The 19,156-nt window shown below is 39.5% G+C and overlaps 1 protein-coding gene and 1 pseudogene across 1 annotated transcript; one reads left to right on the forward strand and one right to left on the reverse strand.

The window, feature by feature from the left end:
* Positions 1-53: 53 nt before the first annotated feature.
* LOC149187574 (NADP-dependent malic enzyme-like) lies at positions 54-2,419 on the forward strand. Its single transcript, XM_089412852.1, has 3 exons — positions 54-85; positions 1,472-1,546; positions 1,824-2,419. Exons 1-3 carry the CDS (start codon positions 68-70, stop codon positions 2,028-2,030), a joined length of 300 nt encoding a protein of 99 aa, XP_089268978.1. The 5' UTR covers positions 54-67; the 3' UTR covers positions 2,031-2,419.
* Positions 2,420-5,462: 3,043 nt separating this feature from the next.
* LOC149187575 (heat shock cognate 70 kDa protein 2-like) lies at positions 5,463-17,683 on the reverse strand (annotated as a pseudogene).
* Positions 17,684-19,156: the final 1,473 nt, after the last annotated feature.

The raw sequence follows: 19,156 nt of genomic DNA on the forward strand, positions 1-19,156 counted from the left end.
GTCAGTGAGCCGTCGGTTGCACAATTATTTTTGTTTTATAATATTCAGTTTTCTACCGCCTGCTCACATGTCACAAGAACTTCAAGTAAATTGCTTCCTCTCCTATTTCTATGCTATGAATGGTTATTTTAATTCACTCGGCTTTTTTATGGAAAAACTCATGAGATCCCCATTCTTGGAATATCTGCATGGAGAGTGGTTCAATCGCCAGCTACAGTAACGGCTGGTAACCCTGAGGGATTTTACCAAATTTTGAACCTGTGACCTATGGCCCCTCTGTTGGCAATATGCCTGTAGGACTATTTTCATGCCTGTGGATGGTTCAACAGATTGATCTAACCTTTGGGATTAATTAACTAGGTGTTGTTAAAATATTGTAGTTTAATTGAAGTTCTGCAGTAAAGGAATGCTTCATAAAAATAATCTAGGGGTATTTCAGCTGATTCCCTAATCAATCGTAATTTCTAAAAGTTTTGCGAGCTAAACTAGAGTGTCACACACAGTCACTTAATTCCAGTGGAAACTCTGCATCATCATGCTCCAATGCAAAACATGTAGTGTGTGCAGGGTGTACATATTGTTTATGGCTGATCTATATTTATAAGTGTACAAGCCGTTATGCCCCCTATTATATCCTGCACAAACTCATGCTTGAAGCTCCAGTGAGCTTCATTTTCAAATCTCCCATATGCAATTGTGCCTGCAAATGCATTTATATGTAGTTCACTATTTGGGCCATTCTTGAGTATGTTCAACTTTACATCACTGATTTGAAACCAATCAATCTACAGATATCAGTGCTTCATCTCGTTACTGCAGTCTGCCACCTTCATCCTTACTTGAGTTCATTTGTTTGCTTTCTGTGATGTCATATCTTCTATAGCATTTGGACTTCTCGTTGTGGCAGCGTTAGTTTTAAATGGCACTCAACAATAGTAGAAAAAAGGCTATGGAATATGCATAAATCTTGTGGTGGCTAATTCCCACGGTTCCCAGGGTTTTTTAGTCTGTTGTACACATTTCTCGAAAGGAGAAATGCAAATGAGAGATGGCTGATTATCTTTGATCTTTAACGAGTACGAAATTGATCTGAATTTCTAATTTGAAAATTTAGATGATAAAGCATAAAAAACAAGGGTATTCTTATGAAGAGGTGGATAGGAGACTTAGCTCATGGCTGGATGCTAATATGCCTTTGAATGAAACTTGTTGGGTAAATTTCCTCTTGGGTATCATAGATCTCCACTCATCAAAGAGTCTTTAAAAAAATTGTACTATTGATTTAGTGTTTTATTTCAAACCAATGTTTACACCATTTTCTAGGTCCTCAATCTCTGCAGATGGTAGTATAATTCCGCTCCTTAGTTGTTGTTGGACATAGTCAATTTTTATCTCACTTTCTCAGCTTTAATGTTCTTGTTGACTAAAGGGTACGAGAATTTTCGCTAAGGTTATGACTATTTTGCTGCAGGTGAAGCGTTTAATGCATCTTATTCGTCAATACAATACACCCTTGCAGAAGTACATGGCTTTGATGGATCTTGAGGTATTCTTTTTCTAGAACATTACTTTTCTTAAGTACTATCAAGTGATCTGACCATCCTTTGTTCAAGGGATGGTACAACACAGCTCCATACAAGAGTGCTGTATTTGGAATTATTTTATATGGTTAAACGTAAATTTATTCCCCTTTTTCCCATATGTTTTCTTTACAATTCCCTACTTTTGTTTTAGCTTCTTATGCATACCCTACCATTGTAAAGAAGCATCTGTGCGATCAACTTATACTAGCCTGCAAAGTAACATTATGCATCTCTGGGCAGGAGAGGAACGAAAGGTTATTTTACAAGCTCATGATTGATCATGTCGAAGAGTTGCTTCCTATAGTCTATACACCCACAGTGGGAGAAGCTTGCCAAAAATATGGAACTATTTTTAGGCATCCACAGGGTCTTTACATAAGCTTAAAAGAAAAGTATGTATATTTCTATCATCTTTATTTTCCTTTCTCACTAACCAGGTCCACCTGACCATATATTCATGAATTCTATATCCAATACATTATTTGCTGTTTTTTCTTTCCAATTTATCTTTGAAGTGTGCACACAATGGTATTTGGGGCTCCATCACTATTATCGAATTGTCCGTATTGCTTTTGGATTATAGCTGTGTTGGGTGGGCCTCTCCATATTGCTTTTGGATTATGGCTGTGGTCCAACACAGCTTTATTCCAAAATCAATGTGGACAGCCCCATCACTTTTTTAGGAGTGTGCTTCTAAGTAAAGTACTTTATCAGTCTACAATCAGATTTCAAAGTGCAAGTTCCTGTGCTGTTCTATTAACATCTCTCCTCTTTCTGGGATGCACATTGGTAAAGTGTCTTGAAACAAGTTTCTCTGAAATGTGTGGGTGCTGCCATGTATTTGTGGGATGACATGCATATGATGAATTCCTTGTGTGCAGGTAAAGTACAACAACCGGGAGTGAGGCATTCCAAAGAAATAATGCAGCCAAAACTAAAGGTTAAATCAATGGAAGATGTGTAAAAGAGCAAGACAGAGGATGCAGAAAACAATGATACATATGCAGCTGGTGGCACTGTTGATGTCAACAATGTCAATGGTGCTGTTGGGCAGAGGAAGTGATGAGTTTCCTGAGGCAGCGGATGGAGTTTTACAGTCACCCATTGATACAACTGATGATAGTCTAGGTCAGTGCCTACAATTTTGACAGGGTAGCAAATCTTCCAACAAAATGGAGCTGTCACCAAAGAGGAGGGTCCAGATCATTTCCTGATTAGGTATGCTTGTAATGTCATGAATAATCTCAGCCTTGTAAAACAAAATTTATCCACTCAAGAAGTCCTGCAGACCAGGAATGTAGAAGAGGAAGGTTGCAAGGAAAACGAAATTTTACCTTCTGTGAAATGGACATTAACTATGTCAACTTGCAGTGTTTCTCAGAGTCAAAAGAAACTTTTGAAAGGGATGATAAGCAGATAAAAATGCATGGCTGGACTGTATGTCAATTGTGTAAATTTAGGCATTGTAAACAGAAGTATGGTCTGGACAATATGGCAGGAAAAATGCCACTGGTTGATGGTAAATATTTTATGCAAAGGTTCCTTTCAAACCTTGGCCCACACCGAGCTGCACAAACATGTCTCAGTATGACTGGTGGGCTATCTTTCAAGCTTATTTTCAGCCCAGCACCAAAGAAGAAGCCAACCAGCAGGCATCAAAATTTTTACATTCTTCTGTTTTGGGAGATGAAGACCATGGATAAAGAACACTGCACAGAGGAGATCTAAACCCCAAAATCAAAAAAGACCATGAAATATAGCGAGTTTGGCTTAATTAGATGGCTTCCTATATAAAAAGAAAAAAGACCATGAAATATATCCAATTTCGCTAACTTACATGACTCCCACAAATACACGAGCATATATCCTGCTATACAAAGATGACAAGTTGACTGCTTTCTGGATGAAAATTCGAAGACCTAAATACAAAGAGAAACTTCAGAAATTCAATGCCAACAGATTCTCCTTCGTATTTCTAAAACCTTCTCTCAGATTGTGCTCTGCTGGGAGGCTCTGAATACCAAAACAGGTTATGAATTGAGACTCTTGAACCGCTCACTCGGGAGGAGATCTAAACCCCAAATCAAAAAAAGAGCATGAAATGTATATCCAGTTTGGCTAACAAACATGCGATCATTAACGCAAGTTTGACTGAATTAACATGTCGCAGAAATCCACAAAGCATTTGGTTGAAATGTTCTGAGAATCAAACCGAGACTAACTGTAATCAACTCCGACCACTGTACCATTAAACTATTGAAGCTGAATGACTGGATTGAATCTGAATGGCTGTTTTTCGTTTTGTGTCAAGGAAGGCTGTTGATGCTAGTAATTGTTGTGTGCAGGTAAAGTAGCAGATGGGAATAGTCGACAAAAGCCGAAGTTCAAATCACAACAGGGGTATTGTTGTGTGCAGGTAAAGTAGCAGATGGGAATAGTCCACAAAAGCCGAAGTTCAAATCACAACAGGGGTATGGGCTTCACGAGTTAGTTACCTGCGAGGAGTACGTGGCCGAAGGAGTTTGCAGAGTATCAGAGCACAATGGCTGCAGTAGAATGGCTCCAGAGTAAGGGTAGGGGAGCACAGCGCGCGGGTGTTGAATTCGAATGGAGGCATGAATGGAGGCATGAATGCGCGCGGGAGTACGTGGCGAATTACTCCCCGATCGGCCAGCGCATTCCCTTGTGCAGGAAGGATGTCAGGCGATCGGCGATCGGTCAGGGAATGTCAGGGCGGACCGGGAGGTTGGCGGAGAACGGGAGGAGCGATGGTGGCGGAAGAGGGGGAGATTTCCGGCAGCCGGAGCCGGACGATTTTCCGGCCGGTGCCGGAAAAGGGTCCATTCTACTGCCTCCGTAGACTATTCCAATCCGATTTTCAGATGCCATAAAGATAGAAGGTTAAAAAGGATTTTAAAAAAAGCTTTGTACAAATTGAAGGATTTTTTTAAGAGTCATTTCATTTTGAGGTTTGTTATAATTCTAAATAAATGTTTAAATAAATTTAGTATACCGGAAAGATTTTTTTCAAAGAGATTTTTATTTAAATTTCTGAAAAAAGAATTTTTTAAAAGAGATTTTTATTTAAAATTTTAAATAAAGAATTTTTTAAGAGATTTTTCTTTATTTTTATAAGTGTGTAATTAAAGAAATTTGTTCTAATTAAGAATTTAAGTTATATAAATTGTATAATTGAAATGTTTAAAAAAATAAATTTTTAAATAAATTTAGTGATGATGATGATGGTGGTTAACCTGAGACCAAATTGGTCTATCGGACCTATAACTTTCTTAGTTTCTAATTGTATGGCTCCTCGTCTTTCTTGGCGAGATTGAGGCTGTAGCTTTCTCTTTTTTCTCTACACTCTTCCAACTTTCTATATCTTGCATCTCCTTCATCTCTTCTAGTTCTTGGGACATTGGTGTCTTAGCGTCGCGATCTACTGTGTTTGTCCTTTTGAAGATAGTCGGAGAAGAAGTTTGGTCTAAGAGATTTGCTTCGCTATTAAATGAAGATTTATTTTGTGCGGTATTCGAGTCCTCATAACTGTTGATGCTTGAGGGGTTGTCGAGCTCCCTCTTTTGTTGTTGGGCGGGGCTTTCCCCCTGCATGTCTTGAGAGTTGTTTCTTTCTTGCCTGATTTCTTGTGATTCAGAGTTTTCTTGAGAGTATTCCTCTTTGATGACAGTGTAGTGTTCTTTTTGTGCTCTTTCCCACCATGTAGATCTGTAGTGATTTTTTCTAGCAGAGTTTTTCTGGGAGGCTTTTGGGCAATTTTTGGCTAGGTGGCCTGTCTCAAAGCAGGATCGACATGTGAAGAGGACACTTTCATAATCAAGTTTCTGGTTCCACACATAGTCTTTACTTGTTAGGTGTATTTCAGCTGGGAATTCCGCGCTGAAGTCCATTTGTGGTTCTGGCATATTCCTCTGTTTCTGGGCACCTGCAGTAAAAGTTTCCAATTGCATTTCTAATGGCTTTTAGCGAAGAGAAATTCCATAGATGCAAGGGTAGGTTTGGCAATCTCACCCAAATGGGTACTGAGGTTATGACTGTTGTTGAGGGATCAAATGATGGGTTCCATGGCCTCATGAATAGGCCTGATTTTTCCCAAAACCAAGGGCCGGAATCTAGAATACATTCTCTGCTTTCAGGGTTTTCAAAATCTACTATAAAGAAACCCTTAACACAGGGGTATATATTAATCGCATCAAGAATTAGAGGCTTCCATACCTCCGAGATCCAACTGTGTAGAGCTGTAAGCCGCAGCCAAAAACCATTGAATCGACAGATTAGGGCACTTTCAGAGAACTTCAAAGCCTCATCGAGTGAGGCCTGGACCACTTGGACAGTGGGAGCTGGGGCTTCATTGACGATATGGGTCGGAGCTTGCCCCCCAGAGGCGGACGGAACTGAGCCAGCAGCTATTTTCGCGAAGCTGGGAGCCATCTGGAGAATGCTCTCCTGCTGAGTATAAAAGATTGCTGAAGAGAAGGCCACAGGAGATTGCCGAAGAGAAGTGAAAAGCCGCAGATCTATAAAGAAGAGGCGTAGATCTATAAACTGCAGAAGGCCCAATCAATGAGAATAGAAGTGAAGAGCCGCAGATCTATATCACGACTTGGTTACACATTACCATTTATATTATATTTCATAAGAGCTTCAGATCTGGAATTCGGAAAAGCCGCAGATCTGCTCATGCAGAGACGACACAAAAGACCGCAGCGCAGATCTGCTCATGCAGAGACAGAAGATCTGCTCTGCAAATGCTTTTTGGAGATCAAGAGCCGCAGATCTGGAGACTATTTATATAAATAAAATTTGTGGCGTGACCTCTCGCTCCTTACTCGAGTCTTCTTATTCTATGAGATTTGATACCTCGTCATTTGACTTTATAGATTGATCGACCACATGCGTTCAAAGCTCTATCTGCCACTGCATCAATTAGCCAACTGCCTTTTCAAATCCGGGTTCTTCATATGCATATCTAACCAAATCTACGGTGATATACATGCAGATATGTCCAATAACTAAATTGTAAACAGCAGCGAGAGCCGCATATCTGGAGCCGCAGAGACGGAAGGAACCGCAGATCTATAGCCGCAGAGACGAGCCACAAAGAAACTTTAACAGCCGCAGAGACGGTAATATCTGGAGCCGCAAAGACGGTAAATTCCGAGATATAGCTGCAGAGATGTATATAGCCGCAAAGCCATGTGAAGGAAAGAATTTTTTCAAAGAGACTTCTATTTAAATTTTTAAATAATTTTTTTTTTAAGAGATTTTTATTTATTTTTGTAAGTGTGTAATTAAAAAAATTTTCTCTAATTAAAAATTCAAGTTATATAATTTAAATATTTAAAAAAATATATTAAATATTTTAAATAATAAAAAATTATAATTTCACTAAAAATTATATTATCTAATACTGCAGACAAAATATATAAAAAACAAAATTACAACTAACTACAAACTTCCTTAATTAGTCACACAAAGCTCTTTCTTTAGAATTCAAATGATTGGAAAAACATTTACTTTTGCTCTAAACAAGTTGTTCAGTGATGTATTAAATGATGTTAATGCATAAGACCATTATTAATGAAAAACGAAAAATGAAATATGAAATTAGAAAAAAAAAAGGGAGTTTATATATATATATATATATATATATATATATATTTTAATTTTTATCTTAATCGAGATTCCGGTGGAATTAGATATTTAAGTTTAGCAATCTATGTAATTTATATATTTTATAGAATTTTCACAACTTTAATTTTATTTAAAATTTAAAATTAATTTAAATAACTAAAAAAAATACAATTTAATATATATATCTATATATATATATATATATATATATATGATGATGATGGTTAATGTCCGCTGAGACCAAATAATGATCTATCGGACCTAAAAAGACAAATTATTTATTTTGATTTAAGATTTTATTCCTATGCTCAAAAAGCTTGGAGAGAAGCCTCCCGAGTTCACTATAATTTTGGCATTGGAAAAGGCTAGGAAGGTCAGTATTGTAACAAAGGTTGTGAAATTGAGATCTAATGTGGTTGTATGCAGGGCACTCTAAGAGGAAGTGGTTTTCATCCTCGATGCTCCTATTCTCACAAATATGGCAGATCCTTTCTATCCATGGCGTTTTAGGAACTGCCCAGCGGCCAGTTTCACTATGGAGCTCATGAGAATTCGTTCTAATCTTTGCTATATTAATTTTCTTTCTTGAGCTAGTTAGAATAGAGAGATACTTTTGATCTTCAAGGGTGGGGTTGATGACCTTCTTATAATAACTTAATTTTCTTTTAGACGCTAAATCTTTCTCACACCACAATTTTTCTTTGAACTTAGAAGTAACAATATCTTTAATGTTATTTATGTTTTGCAAAGCATCATTCTCATTGATCTCCCAATAGTTTAACCAGGCCCTTGTGTCCTTATGCCATCCTCGGTTAAGCCTTAGCTGATTTTGGCTGGAATTTAAAGCTAGCTTAGGAAGTCTATGATTGTCTACGTTATTGAGCTTGTGCTTGTACATCAGAAACCTGAGCATAGCTAGGCTCTCAATAGAAGAAAGACCTGCTTCTATAAGGAGAATAGGATAGGGTGTATTGCTTTTAATTTTCATGTTATAAGTTATAAAACGCTTCTGGATTTGCTCAATCTTCCTCCATGATTCTCTGGAGATGCTGCAGCCCCAAACTTCACAGCCATATAAGATAACAGGAGTGACTAAAGTTTCAAAGAGGAACTTCTTTTTATCCCACATTACGAGGTTTGCTGTTTTACAATTATTTTCAAGACCAAAATAAGCTTTCCATCCCCCATTGATCCTTTTCTCAATGCTATGGTTCCAGTTGAGCTTGTGATGGATATCAATTCCTAGGTACTTGTAAGAATACACTTCCTCCAAGTTATTATTGTCATACGTAAAATTAGCGCAAGTGTCCTTCTTAGATTTGATAATCATAACTTTTGTTTTGTCTGTGTTAACAGTCATACCCATGGTAGAGCAGAAATCCTTAAGAAGCTTGAGTTGCTTATCGAGATCAGAAGGGCACCTTGCCAAAAGAACAATATCGTCAGCATAGAGAAGAAGGGTAATGACTATCCCAGCTAAAATTGTGCCACCACATCCTGCTTCTTCTAAATAACCTTCGAGCTTATCGATGTAAATGCCAAAAAGAGTAGGGGAGAGGGGGCAACCTTGTTTAACTCCGATGTTACACTTAATATCTTTTGACCACCCCTCATTGTTCTTTAACTTGGCAATTACATTCTCGTATAGCCTTATAGCAGCAGCTCTTAACTCAAGAGGAACCTTTAGCTCTTCTAACCTCTTCCAAAGGTTATATCTAGGAACCGTATCGAAAGCCTTTCTAAAGTCTACAAAGCAGCAAAATAAATTGGATTTATCATTACGACATTCCTCCGCAATGATCCTTAGCGTAACAAGGTGGTCTGTTGTTGAGTGATGCCTTCTGAAACCTGCTTGGCCTTTAGCCCGCTTACCTTCACTTTCAAGCCATATGCTTAACTTTTTTTCCAGAATACTACCATATAATTTGGCTAAGAGAGGGCTGATCATAATTGTTCGATAATTAGAGGGGTTATTTGTATCTCCACTTTTAAAAATAGGGATAATGAGGCTCTCAGTCCAAGGTTTAGGGAACCCTTGCTTAACAGCTTGATTAAAAAGCTTGTGGATGTGGGGGATGAGGGCAGGGCCTCCAATTTTTAAGATTTCTGCCTGGTAACCTTCAATGTCCTTAGCTTTCCCGTTCGCGAGGCGATTAACCCCAAACTTAATGTCTTCTAAAGAGAAGACTTCTTTCGTTGTGAGCAGGGTTTCCAAATTATCCGTGACATTAGGAGATTCATAAAGCTTTTTAAGATAAGAATTCCAATCGTGAAGAGCAATTTTATTATTATCCTTAGTCTTCCTAGTCAGAATCTGCCTCCAAAATTTCTTAGGAGCTACCTTAGAGAGGTGTAAGAGATTCTCCTGTCTTTGACGAATGTATTGCCTCTTTTTCCTTTTAATTAGGGCTTTGTATATTCTTATCTTGTCCATTTTAAGAGAATCATCAACAGCTTCCTTAATTGCTCTCCTCGCATTTTTACAATCTTTGTCATACCAAGGATTGGTTTTGCTATTTCTTTTATTATTTGAGACTTCAATTGAGAACTTTATATATATATATATATAAACATTTAAAAACAATAAATAAATTTAAAAACTACTCTATAAATTAATTTATTCATTTCTTTTAATAATCATAATTAAAAAACAACTTTAACTTTACTTAAAATTTAAAATTAATTTAAATAACCAAAAAAAATACAATTTAATAAAAAATATATAAATACATTAAAAAAAATAAATTAATTTAAAAACTACTCTATAAATTATTTTATTCATTTCTTTTAATAATCATAACTAAAAAACAATATGTAAAATAATTTATACATAATCTATAATTTCATCCATCAAGATGCTTCAAAATGACTGACTCGAGCGAAAAAACCCATATGAGCACCTATGCACTTCTTCATGATGTATGGAATTGCAAACACTCTCCAGCTCCTTCATCTTGTCATCAAGCTCGTCGGCCTTGGCATGCTCGGCCACTAGATTGTCCTTTCGAGAGCATCCTCGATCACTCGGACAGAGTTCCGAGTGTTGTAAGCGTAATTCTCAAGGGAGTTCCTGGCCTCCACTTTCTTCTTGTGCTCTGCATCCTCGGACTTATATTTCTCAGCATCGTGAAACATTTTCTTAATCTCCTCTTTACTCAATCTACTCTGGTCACTTATGATGGCGATTTTGTTCTTCTCATCAGTGACCATCATGTCCATCGCAGAGACATTGAATACCATCGGCATCATTATCAAAGCGCACATCGATCCAGGGAACTTTTCTTGGAGCTAGGGGAATGTCGCAGACCAACCAGTTGTTGTTTTGGCTTCGACTTCCCTCCCCCTCGTACACATGAAACGACAAATTAGCTTGGTTGTCTGAGACAGTAAAACACACTCGCTTTTTGTTGGCAGGGATGAGTACTCTCAAACGACCATCTACAACGTCAAACCCTAGTGAATGAGGAGTTACATCCAGAAGAAGCATATCCCGAACTTTCTCATCACCCTATCTACTCAAAATAGCAGCCTGCACCGCAGCTCCGTATGTGAGGACTTCATCGGGGTTAATATTCTTGCAGAGGTGCTTGCATTTAAAAAAGTCTTGTAATGAGGACTGCACTTTGGGAATCCTAGTAGACCCTTTAACAAGAATCACATCATGAATCGAACTCTTATCCATCTTGGCATCTCGTAGGGTTTTTTCAAGAAGCTCCATACACTTCCTAAACAAATCTATGTTAAATTCTTCAAACATGGCCTGACTAATGGTGGATGAAAAGTCAATACCATCAAAGAGGGAATCAATCTCAATGTTGGTCTGGGCAGTTGATGAGAGAGTTATCTTTGCCCTTACGCACGATTTTCTCAGCATCGCTAGGGCTCTAGCATTGCTGTGATGTCCATTCTATACTTTGTCGTAATATCTCGTACATAGTTAACCAATTTGTTATCAAAATCTTCGCCTCCCAAATTTTTATCCCCAACTGTGGCCTTCACCTCAAAACGACGACTTTCAATTGTCATAACAGAAAAATTAAAGGTACCTCCACCCAAGTAAAAAATGAGAACATTGATCTTACCAACACTATTAGCCTTCGTGTCCAGTCCATAGGCAATGGCAGCGGCAGCGGCAGCCGTGGGCTCGTTGATAATTCTGATAACATTCAAGCCAACAATGACACCCGCATTTTTTGTTGCCTGCCTCTGAGAATCAGGCATGTTGGAGGAACTACACACCTAGGACCTTCATTACTGACACATGCAGACACTTAGTTAGAGCACTCACTGACATGCAAGGCTTCAACATTGGAATCTTCACCAAATTGGTGCCTTTCACTATCCATGCATGCATGGGACTACATGCAAGATCCTTTCTGCATGATTTACTCCGTGATTTGCTCCTCCTTTCACTCCGCAACTGGCTAGTTCTCTCCAGAACTTGCTGTAGGTGTTTAGTCCTCTCATTTATCACCACTATGGCGCATTACCTTGGGATCTTCACCCAGTGATGCTATATCATGAGCATTGTAACCTATTTTCTGAAATCAATAATTCTTTTTATTCTTTCGACTTTCTTTTATATTTTTTGCTCTACAAAGCTGTGTGTTCAACCTTTACTAGCTAGATTCATCTATGTAGGTTTTCTAACACATTTACATGGTATCAGAGCCCACAGGTTACTAGATAAAAGGCATACCAGTACTTTATTTTGCAAGTATTACAGCGTGGAGATCGAAGATCGACAGAAAAATGGAGTTTCTGTTATGAAACCAGCTCACAGAAAGATAGAAAAGAGAGATCCACGCCTAAGAATTCAGCCTCTTCGAGGGGGCAACCTCCTTTACATTACATAAATGAACAATTCTTGGATGATACAAATGACAAAACCTCCTTTCTATATATAGGAGTCTAAGGAGTCACAATATAATCCAGCCGACCTAACAATAATAATATAAAGCCACAAAAATAACAATAGAGGGATTCTATGGGGCACAGAAATAACAATATGGGGGTAATAGGGGCACAAAAATATAAATAAGGGGTATAACTACAATAGTAATGGGGTAATCACTAGTATTATAGGGACCCAACAGTTTCCCAAAGCATCAATCCTAACATCGTACAACTATCACGAATGGAAGGACCAAATGGCTCAATACCTTCGTCAGAAAGGGTTGTACAGGATTACCATGGCTGCAGAAGTGGAACCCACTTCAGCGATAGAGAAATCCAAGTACCTCAACCGCATGGATGAGGCCCATGGATCCATATGCATGTGCATATCCCCAAAGTTGCAGTTTCATCTATCTGCTTGCAGTACTCGCAATGAAATTTTGAAAAAGGTTGAAGAACTCTACAGGAAACAAGATGAGATGAAAGGACATCTGCTCGAAGTGAAGTTGCTCTCATTGGATCCACGGAACTACAACAAAATTCAATACTTCTTCACCAAATATAATGATCTATTGCTGCAACTCAAGGGTTGAGGAATTGACAAATCCAAGGAGGAGAGTCGCCAAGTTCTCTCTATTATGTCAACACTCGGACCAAAATACTCCGTCTTTGTGTCTACATTTCATTCAGTAAGGCTCACAACAAGTAAATCCTACATTATGCCTTCTCTCAAAGAGTACATGAAGTCCCTTACTTTTGAGCAAGATAAACTCATTGGCATGGGAAAAATCAAACCTCGAAAAGCGCATGCACTCACTGTGAATGATGGTAGCCACAATAAAAATCACAGATCTAATTCAAATGAGAAAAATTAGTAGTAAAAATACAAGGGAAAAGCACATTCCCATCCAAAGAAGGAAGGGTACACCAAGCCCTTCAATGACTCCTCCAGCTCCATAAATGAGAAAGGGAAGAAAGGAGACAAATGCACCTACTATCACCGAGTATTCCATCCGGAATCCTCTTACATGAAGAAACAAGTTGACCAAATGGTAGAAATCCTTCAGAAGCACAACCTTGGGGACCACATCCCTCAGGGCGCCAAGAAGAAAACTGCGGATCCGCCACATGGGAAAGGTAACAATTTTTATGCTTTAGTTGCAATTAACTCTTCCCTTGATGCATGGATTATAGATTTTGATGCATCACATCATATGGATGCTGCAAAGGAAGTCTATTCCTCTTTGGATGCATGCAAAGGACCTCCCATCCTCATGGGAGATGACTCACCTATTCAGGTCATCGGAAAAGGTAGAGTGGAACTTTTACATGGAATCTTTGAAGATGTGCTTCATGTTCCAAAACTTTTGGCAAACTTGCTTTCAGTTTATCAGATCACTCATTCCGACACTAGAAAGAGTGGAATTCACTCTAGACACAGTGAACATATATGACCTACATATCAGCTCCAAAATTGCAACTGGTGAGGTAAACAATGGAGCTAGACTGTATACATTCTCTGAATTTATTGAATTTGAATCCTCCTTATTGCTTACACATGCTGATGATAGTAGTAGGCTTTGGCACGAGAGGTTGGTCACTTAAATTACAGGTATATGCAACAGCTAAGCAAGCATGAGATGGTGGAAGGCTTGCCAAATATTAGTTTCTCCAAAGGAGTTTGTGAAGGGTGTGTCCTTGGCAAACATTCTAGAGAAAAGTTTGACACCGACAAGACTCACATAGCATCCTCTCCTCTAGATTTGATCCATAGTCATCTCATGGGGCCTTTTCCTCATCCTTCCATCAACAAAGCAAGGTATGTGATTGCATTTATTGATGATTTCTCACGGTATACTTGGGTGTATCTTCTTAGGGCCAAATCTGAAGTTTTTACGCACTTTGAAGATTTCAAATCACTAGTTGAGACACAGTCAGAGAGAAAGATCAAATTCCTCCGTACAGACAATGGGGGGGAATATGTTAACACAACACTTCAGAACCTTTGTCTTGAGTCCGGCATATAATTGCAACACACAGTTCCATACACTCCACAACAGAACTAAGTTGCTGAGAGAAATAACTGATCTCTCAAAGAGATGGCTTCCTGCATGCAGCATGCTAAGTCACTACCTCATAAGCTATGGGCTAAAGCACTTAATTGTACTAACTACATCTAGAATAGATCTCCTCATAGATTTGTCAAGGATTAGACCCCCTTTGAGACTTGGAGCGGCACTAAACCAAAGGTCACCCACTTTCGTGTTTTCGGCTGCCGAGCATGGGCTAGGGTCCCCTCTAAAAAGAGGAAAGCTCTTGATCCACAGAGCATTGAATGCATATTTTTGGATACCCCGATGGTGTGATGCCGACTCCTGATTTCCTCTATGGACAAGCTCATCATTGAGCGAAGTGTCCAATTTGAGGAAAGTCTCTCACATGCACCTCAATCGCCACATGTAGACACCTTTTATCTACCTCACGATCGAGTTGATGACTCAGTACACTCAAATGCAAATACAGAGCATGTAGATGCAGAGACAGAGTCTTCAAATACAAATCCAGTGCATGCATATGATGATCCACATCTAAGCCCAGATCGGGCTTCCAGCTGTGAATCAACTTCCCCTGTCATAAATCAGAGAACAAGGAGCTTAAGTGAGATATATGCACAAGACCACCCAACTACTAGAAATGGTCTTGTGGGGGATAATTCTAATCTGCGGAGGACTAGCTCAGAGTTTATTGAGCCTCCTCTTGCCCTCACTGCCACTGAACCAACGCCATCCCAACATTGTCATTTGATTTAGTCTTTTGATCCATAGTCTTATGTTGAGGTTACTGGGCATCCTTCTTGGGAGTCCGCCATGGAGGAGTACAACTCCCTCCTCGAGAACCAAACCTAGGATCTGGTCCCCCTTCCTTTAGGAAGGAAACTTGTTTGATGCAAATGGGTCTACAGGACCAAGAGTGCTGCAGATGGGAAAATCACTAGAAACAAAGCCAGGCTAGTAGCTAAAGGCTTTCAGCAAGTGCATGACATTGATTATGATGAGACCTTTGCTCTAGTAGCAAAGATGGATTCCATACGCCTTGCACTTGCCATTGCAGCTGCCCAGGGATAGGAAGTACATCAGATGGATGTGAAGAATATCTTTCTTCACGGAGACCTATCTAAGGAGATCTACATGGAGTAGCCACATGGTTTCATTCACGATTCATCTTTGGTCTGCAGACTGAAGAAGTTTGTCTACGGCCTTAAGCAGGCCCCAAGATCTTGGTATGCGAAGATTGATTCTTTTCTCTTATCACAAAACTTCGAAAGATGTAAGTCTGATCTGAATGTTTACATGCTCAGGACACATGACTCTCTTCTTATATTAGTTTTGTATGTGGCTGATCTCCTGATCACCGACAAATCAGCTTCAGCCATTGCTATAGTCAAGAGGACCTTACATGATAGGTTCTTGATGATCGACATGGGTTCATTACACTTCTTTATTGGTCTTGAGATCAGCCAGGATGCCACAGGCACCAAACTCTCTCAGGATAAGTATACACGGGATCTCCCCGAGAGATTTCACATGACTGACTGCAAGCCAACACCGACTCCTTTTCTGTATGGGGTCCGCCTTGAGGATGGAAGTGACACTCCATTGGTTGACAGTAATCTCTACTGATAGCTAGTGGGGAGCTTACTGTACCTTACCCACTCCATACCAGATCTCTCATATGTAGTAGGGACAGTTTCCAGATACATGTAGGAGCCGCATGAGCTACACTAGAAAGGTGCCAAGCACATCCTTCGATATGTGAAGGGCACCATCACCTTCGGGATTCACTATGCAACAGGCACTGCATTGAATCTCCTTGGCTTCACAAATTCTGATTAGGCAGGCGACAACATTGATTGCAAGTCCACCTCTGGATATTCACGCAGTCTAGGGCCTCGCCTTATCTGTTTGTCGAGCAAGAAGCAGGTTGCTATTGCTCTCTCTTCAGCTGAGGCTGAGTACAGAGGAGTAGTCGACATCACCATTCAGGCTCTGTGGCTACAACACTTCCTCACTGGGTTGGGCATCCAATTCCACCAACCCACTGTCATCTGCTGTGACAACCAAAGCACTCTCAAATTTTACAAGGATATAGTACAATGGCAACGAACGAAGCACATAGAGATCCATATGAACTACATCAGAGACTTAGTACATGATTGGGTGATTGATTTGCAGTTCTGTCCTTCAGTAGAACAGACTGCAGACATCTTCACCAAGACATTCGCTGAGCAGAAGTTTCACTCTCTGCACGATCGTCTTGGAGTGAAGGACACAGTTTCTTAACAACTGTCTTTTCTTCCTCTTTTCTTTTGATTACATTGTATTTTGAGGGATGGTTTTTCCCACGAGGTTTTCCCTCTTTCCTCAATTTTAGTACAAGTTTCACTGTATTTTGGGTGACCTTTGGCCTTAGTTTCTAGGGCCCATTTTCTATTTTTCCCCATAGTGGTGTTCAGGGGGGGGTGTTGGAGGTACTACACATCTAGGACCTTCATTACTGGCACATGCAAACACTTAGTTAGAGCATTCACTGACATGCAAGGCTTCAACATTGGAATCTTCACTAGATTGGTGCCTTTGACTGTCTATGCATGCATGGGACTACATGCAAGATCCTTTCTGCGTGATTTACTCCCTGATTTGCTCCTCCTTTCACTCTGGAACTAGCTAGTTCTCTCCGAAACTTGCTGTAGGTGTCTAGTCCTCTCATTGATCACCACTATGGTGCATTACCTCGGTATCTTCACCCAGTGATGCTATATCATGAGCATTGTAACCTATTTTCTGAAATCAATAATTCTTTTTGTTCTTTCGACTTTCTTTTAGTGTTTTTGCTCTACAAAGGTGTGTGTTCAACCTTTACTAGTTAGATTCATTTGTGCAGGTTTTTTAACACATTTACAAGGCATGAACACTTATGACAACCTTCGTCACCGTGGTCCTAAGATAAGCTTAAGCAATCGCCTTCATCTTTGCTAAAAATGGAAGATATCAAGTCGGCTGCAAAACGCTTCTCCTCCCCTTTGTATTTTACAAATATGATGGGCTTATCACCAACTCCTGGACTGACCTTGAAAGGCCATAACCCTATATTGCTTCGAATAGACGGATCAGAGAACTTCCATCCGATCAGCAACTTTGTATCTGCCATAAAGATAAAAGACCAACAGAAAAGTTAATCAGAATATAACGGCAGACATGAAAAACATATACAAATCTGACGAAAAGGGGAAGAATGTAACTAATAAAATCGTGTAGATAAGTAATTGATGAATATTGACCGAAAACTGTATTGTTGGCATCGCTGGAAACTTGGATCTCAGCGGACTCTCCGATTAGACGCTCTTTATCAGTGAAGACGATGACAAAGGGAGTGTTTCGATTCCCGTGATCGTTGGGGATGATCTCCACCATGCCATTCTGCCATACTCCCACACACGAATTCGTCGTCCCCAGATCGACACCCATCGCCGGTCCTTCGCCATTTCTATTCATCTTCTAACTCATAGTAGCACAGACGGGCAATTGGAAAAAGATCGAGGTTGAGGTCGAGGACCAGAGAGAAAAACTTCAATTGTCACACCGTAAACATTCAAATTTTCGACACCCACATCACACATTAAATATTTGGAAAACTGACGTTGGATGGTGTATCCATGGGTGCATATCCGTTCCGTCTAAAGGGGTTCTTCGCGTGGAAGTTAATGAGGATAATAATTCCTTTCATTAAGTGTTTACACATAACATAGTTCAATTTTAATGATGACTTTCTCTAATACCAACGGAGATATAATCCATCTCGATGTGTACTTCACTATCTTTCAAACCCACCCATATCAAGAAACTCCCAAATACAGGTTTTGACAATTTAGTTGAAGAAATTGAACAAGTATGAGATTTTTCTTAACCATATAATATGGAAAGATCATCTCGTGATCGACAATCTATATTTCAAATTCCACTCACGAGGATAAGGGTGGTATGCAAATGCTTCAGAGCACTAAACCTTTAAGCTAATGCGAACGGTTAGGAAGTTCCGGTAAGAAATTTATGATTTTGCAACGACAGAGACGGCTACAAACAAATCCACATGGAGGTCCCACTAACAAAGAATGTCTACCTTTCTGACCATACCACAACGTACCAACATTGTAATTTGCTAGAAAAACACTATCAACCAAGCCATTAGAACAATGAACTTTGACATTGCATAAACAAATTGACCTTTCATGTGCATTACTCATCGTTGAAATGAAACAAGTGCTGCATGCAGCTGGTAGTCCCTGCCGGGGTCTGCCACAACAACACAATACAAATGCTCTGTGCAACATGTCTACACACTCAATATAATTATCATATGTCCAATTATTCTAGTAATTCATGCTCATAAGTTCACTCTATTACTGAGCATATTAAGAGATCATAGAACTGTTTGGTTTGAACCAAGTGCCCATCACTTATTGTGTAGCTTGTGCCAGAAAAAGGTTTTCGTAGATCAATGTAGTTATGTCCAAAAGGAGTCTTGAATAAAGAAAACAAAGTGCCTAGCTTTCTGTTTCGCTAAAAAGCTGCCTTTGTCGAACAAACTTGCTACCTTCCCTGAAAGATCTTGCTGTCTGCATGGCGTTGCAAATTCAGTGTGTAATTTGTTCTCTGGAGAGAAACTACAGCTCTTTCCCGTGAGGTATTTATTCAGAAAAGCTGGAGACTGTGATGCAGAGAAGTTTTGCCTTCTAACATGCCCTTGAAACCCTTGGGCATGCATCGGAGATGTTGATATCTCCAGCCTGACAACTTTGCCGGCCGCTGCATAGAACAAATCCCATGCATCAATATTCTCTGTCAAAGGAGTTGTTGGCGGGGATGAGACCTGTGAAGGACCCTTCGAGCTTCCCCTAGACCAACTGCCAACTGCAGATAAGGTAGACTGCGGAGACCTTTCCAGACTATTTGACTGCAAATCAAGTT

The sequence above is a fragment of the Pinus tabuliformis genome, chromosome 3_1 (assembly GCF_031772625.1).
Source record: "Pinus tabuliformis cultivar Carrire ecotype Pingquan chromosome 3_1, CPIR1, whole genome shotgun sequence".
Taxonomy (NCBI): Eukaryota; Viridiplantae; Streptophyta; class Pinopsida; order Pinales; family Pinaceae; genus Pinus; species Pinus tabuliformis.

Excerpts from the sequence above, each read along its gene's own strand:
- LOC149187574 (XM_089412852.1), top strand. Across the intron at positions 1,547-1,823 it reads TGGCTTTGATGGATCTTGAG|GAGAGGAACGAAAGGTTATT; the intron begins GTATTCTTTTTC and ends ATCTCTGGGCAG.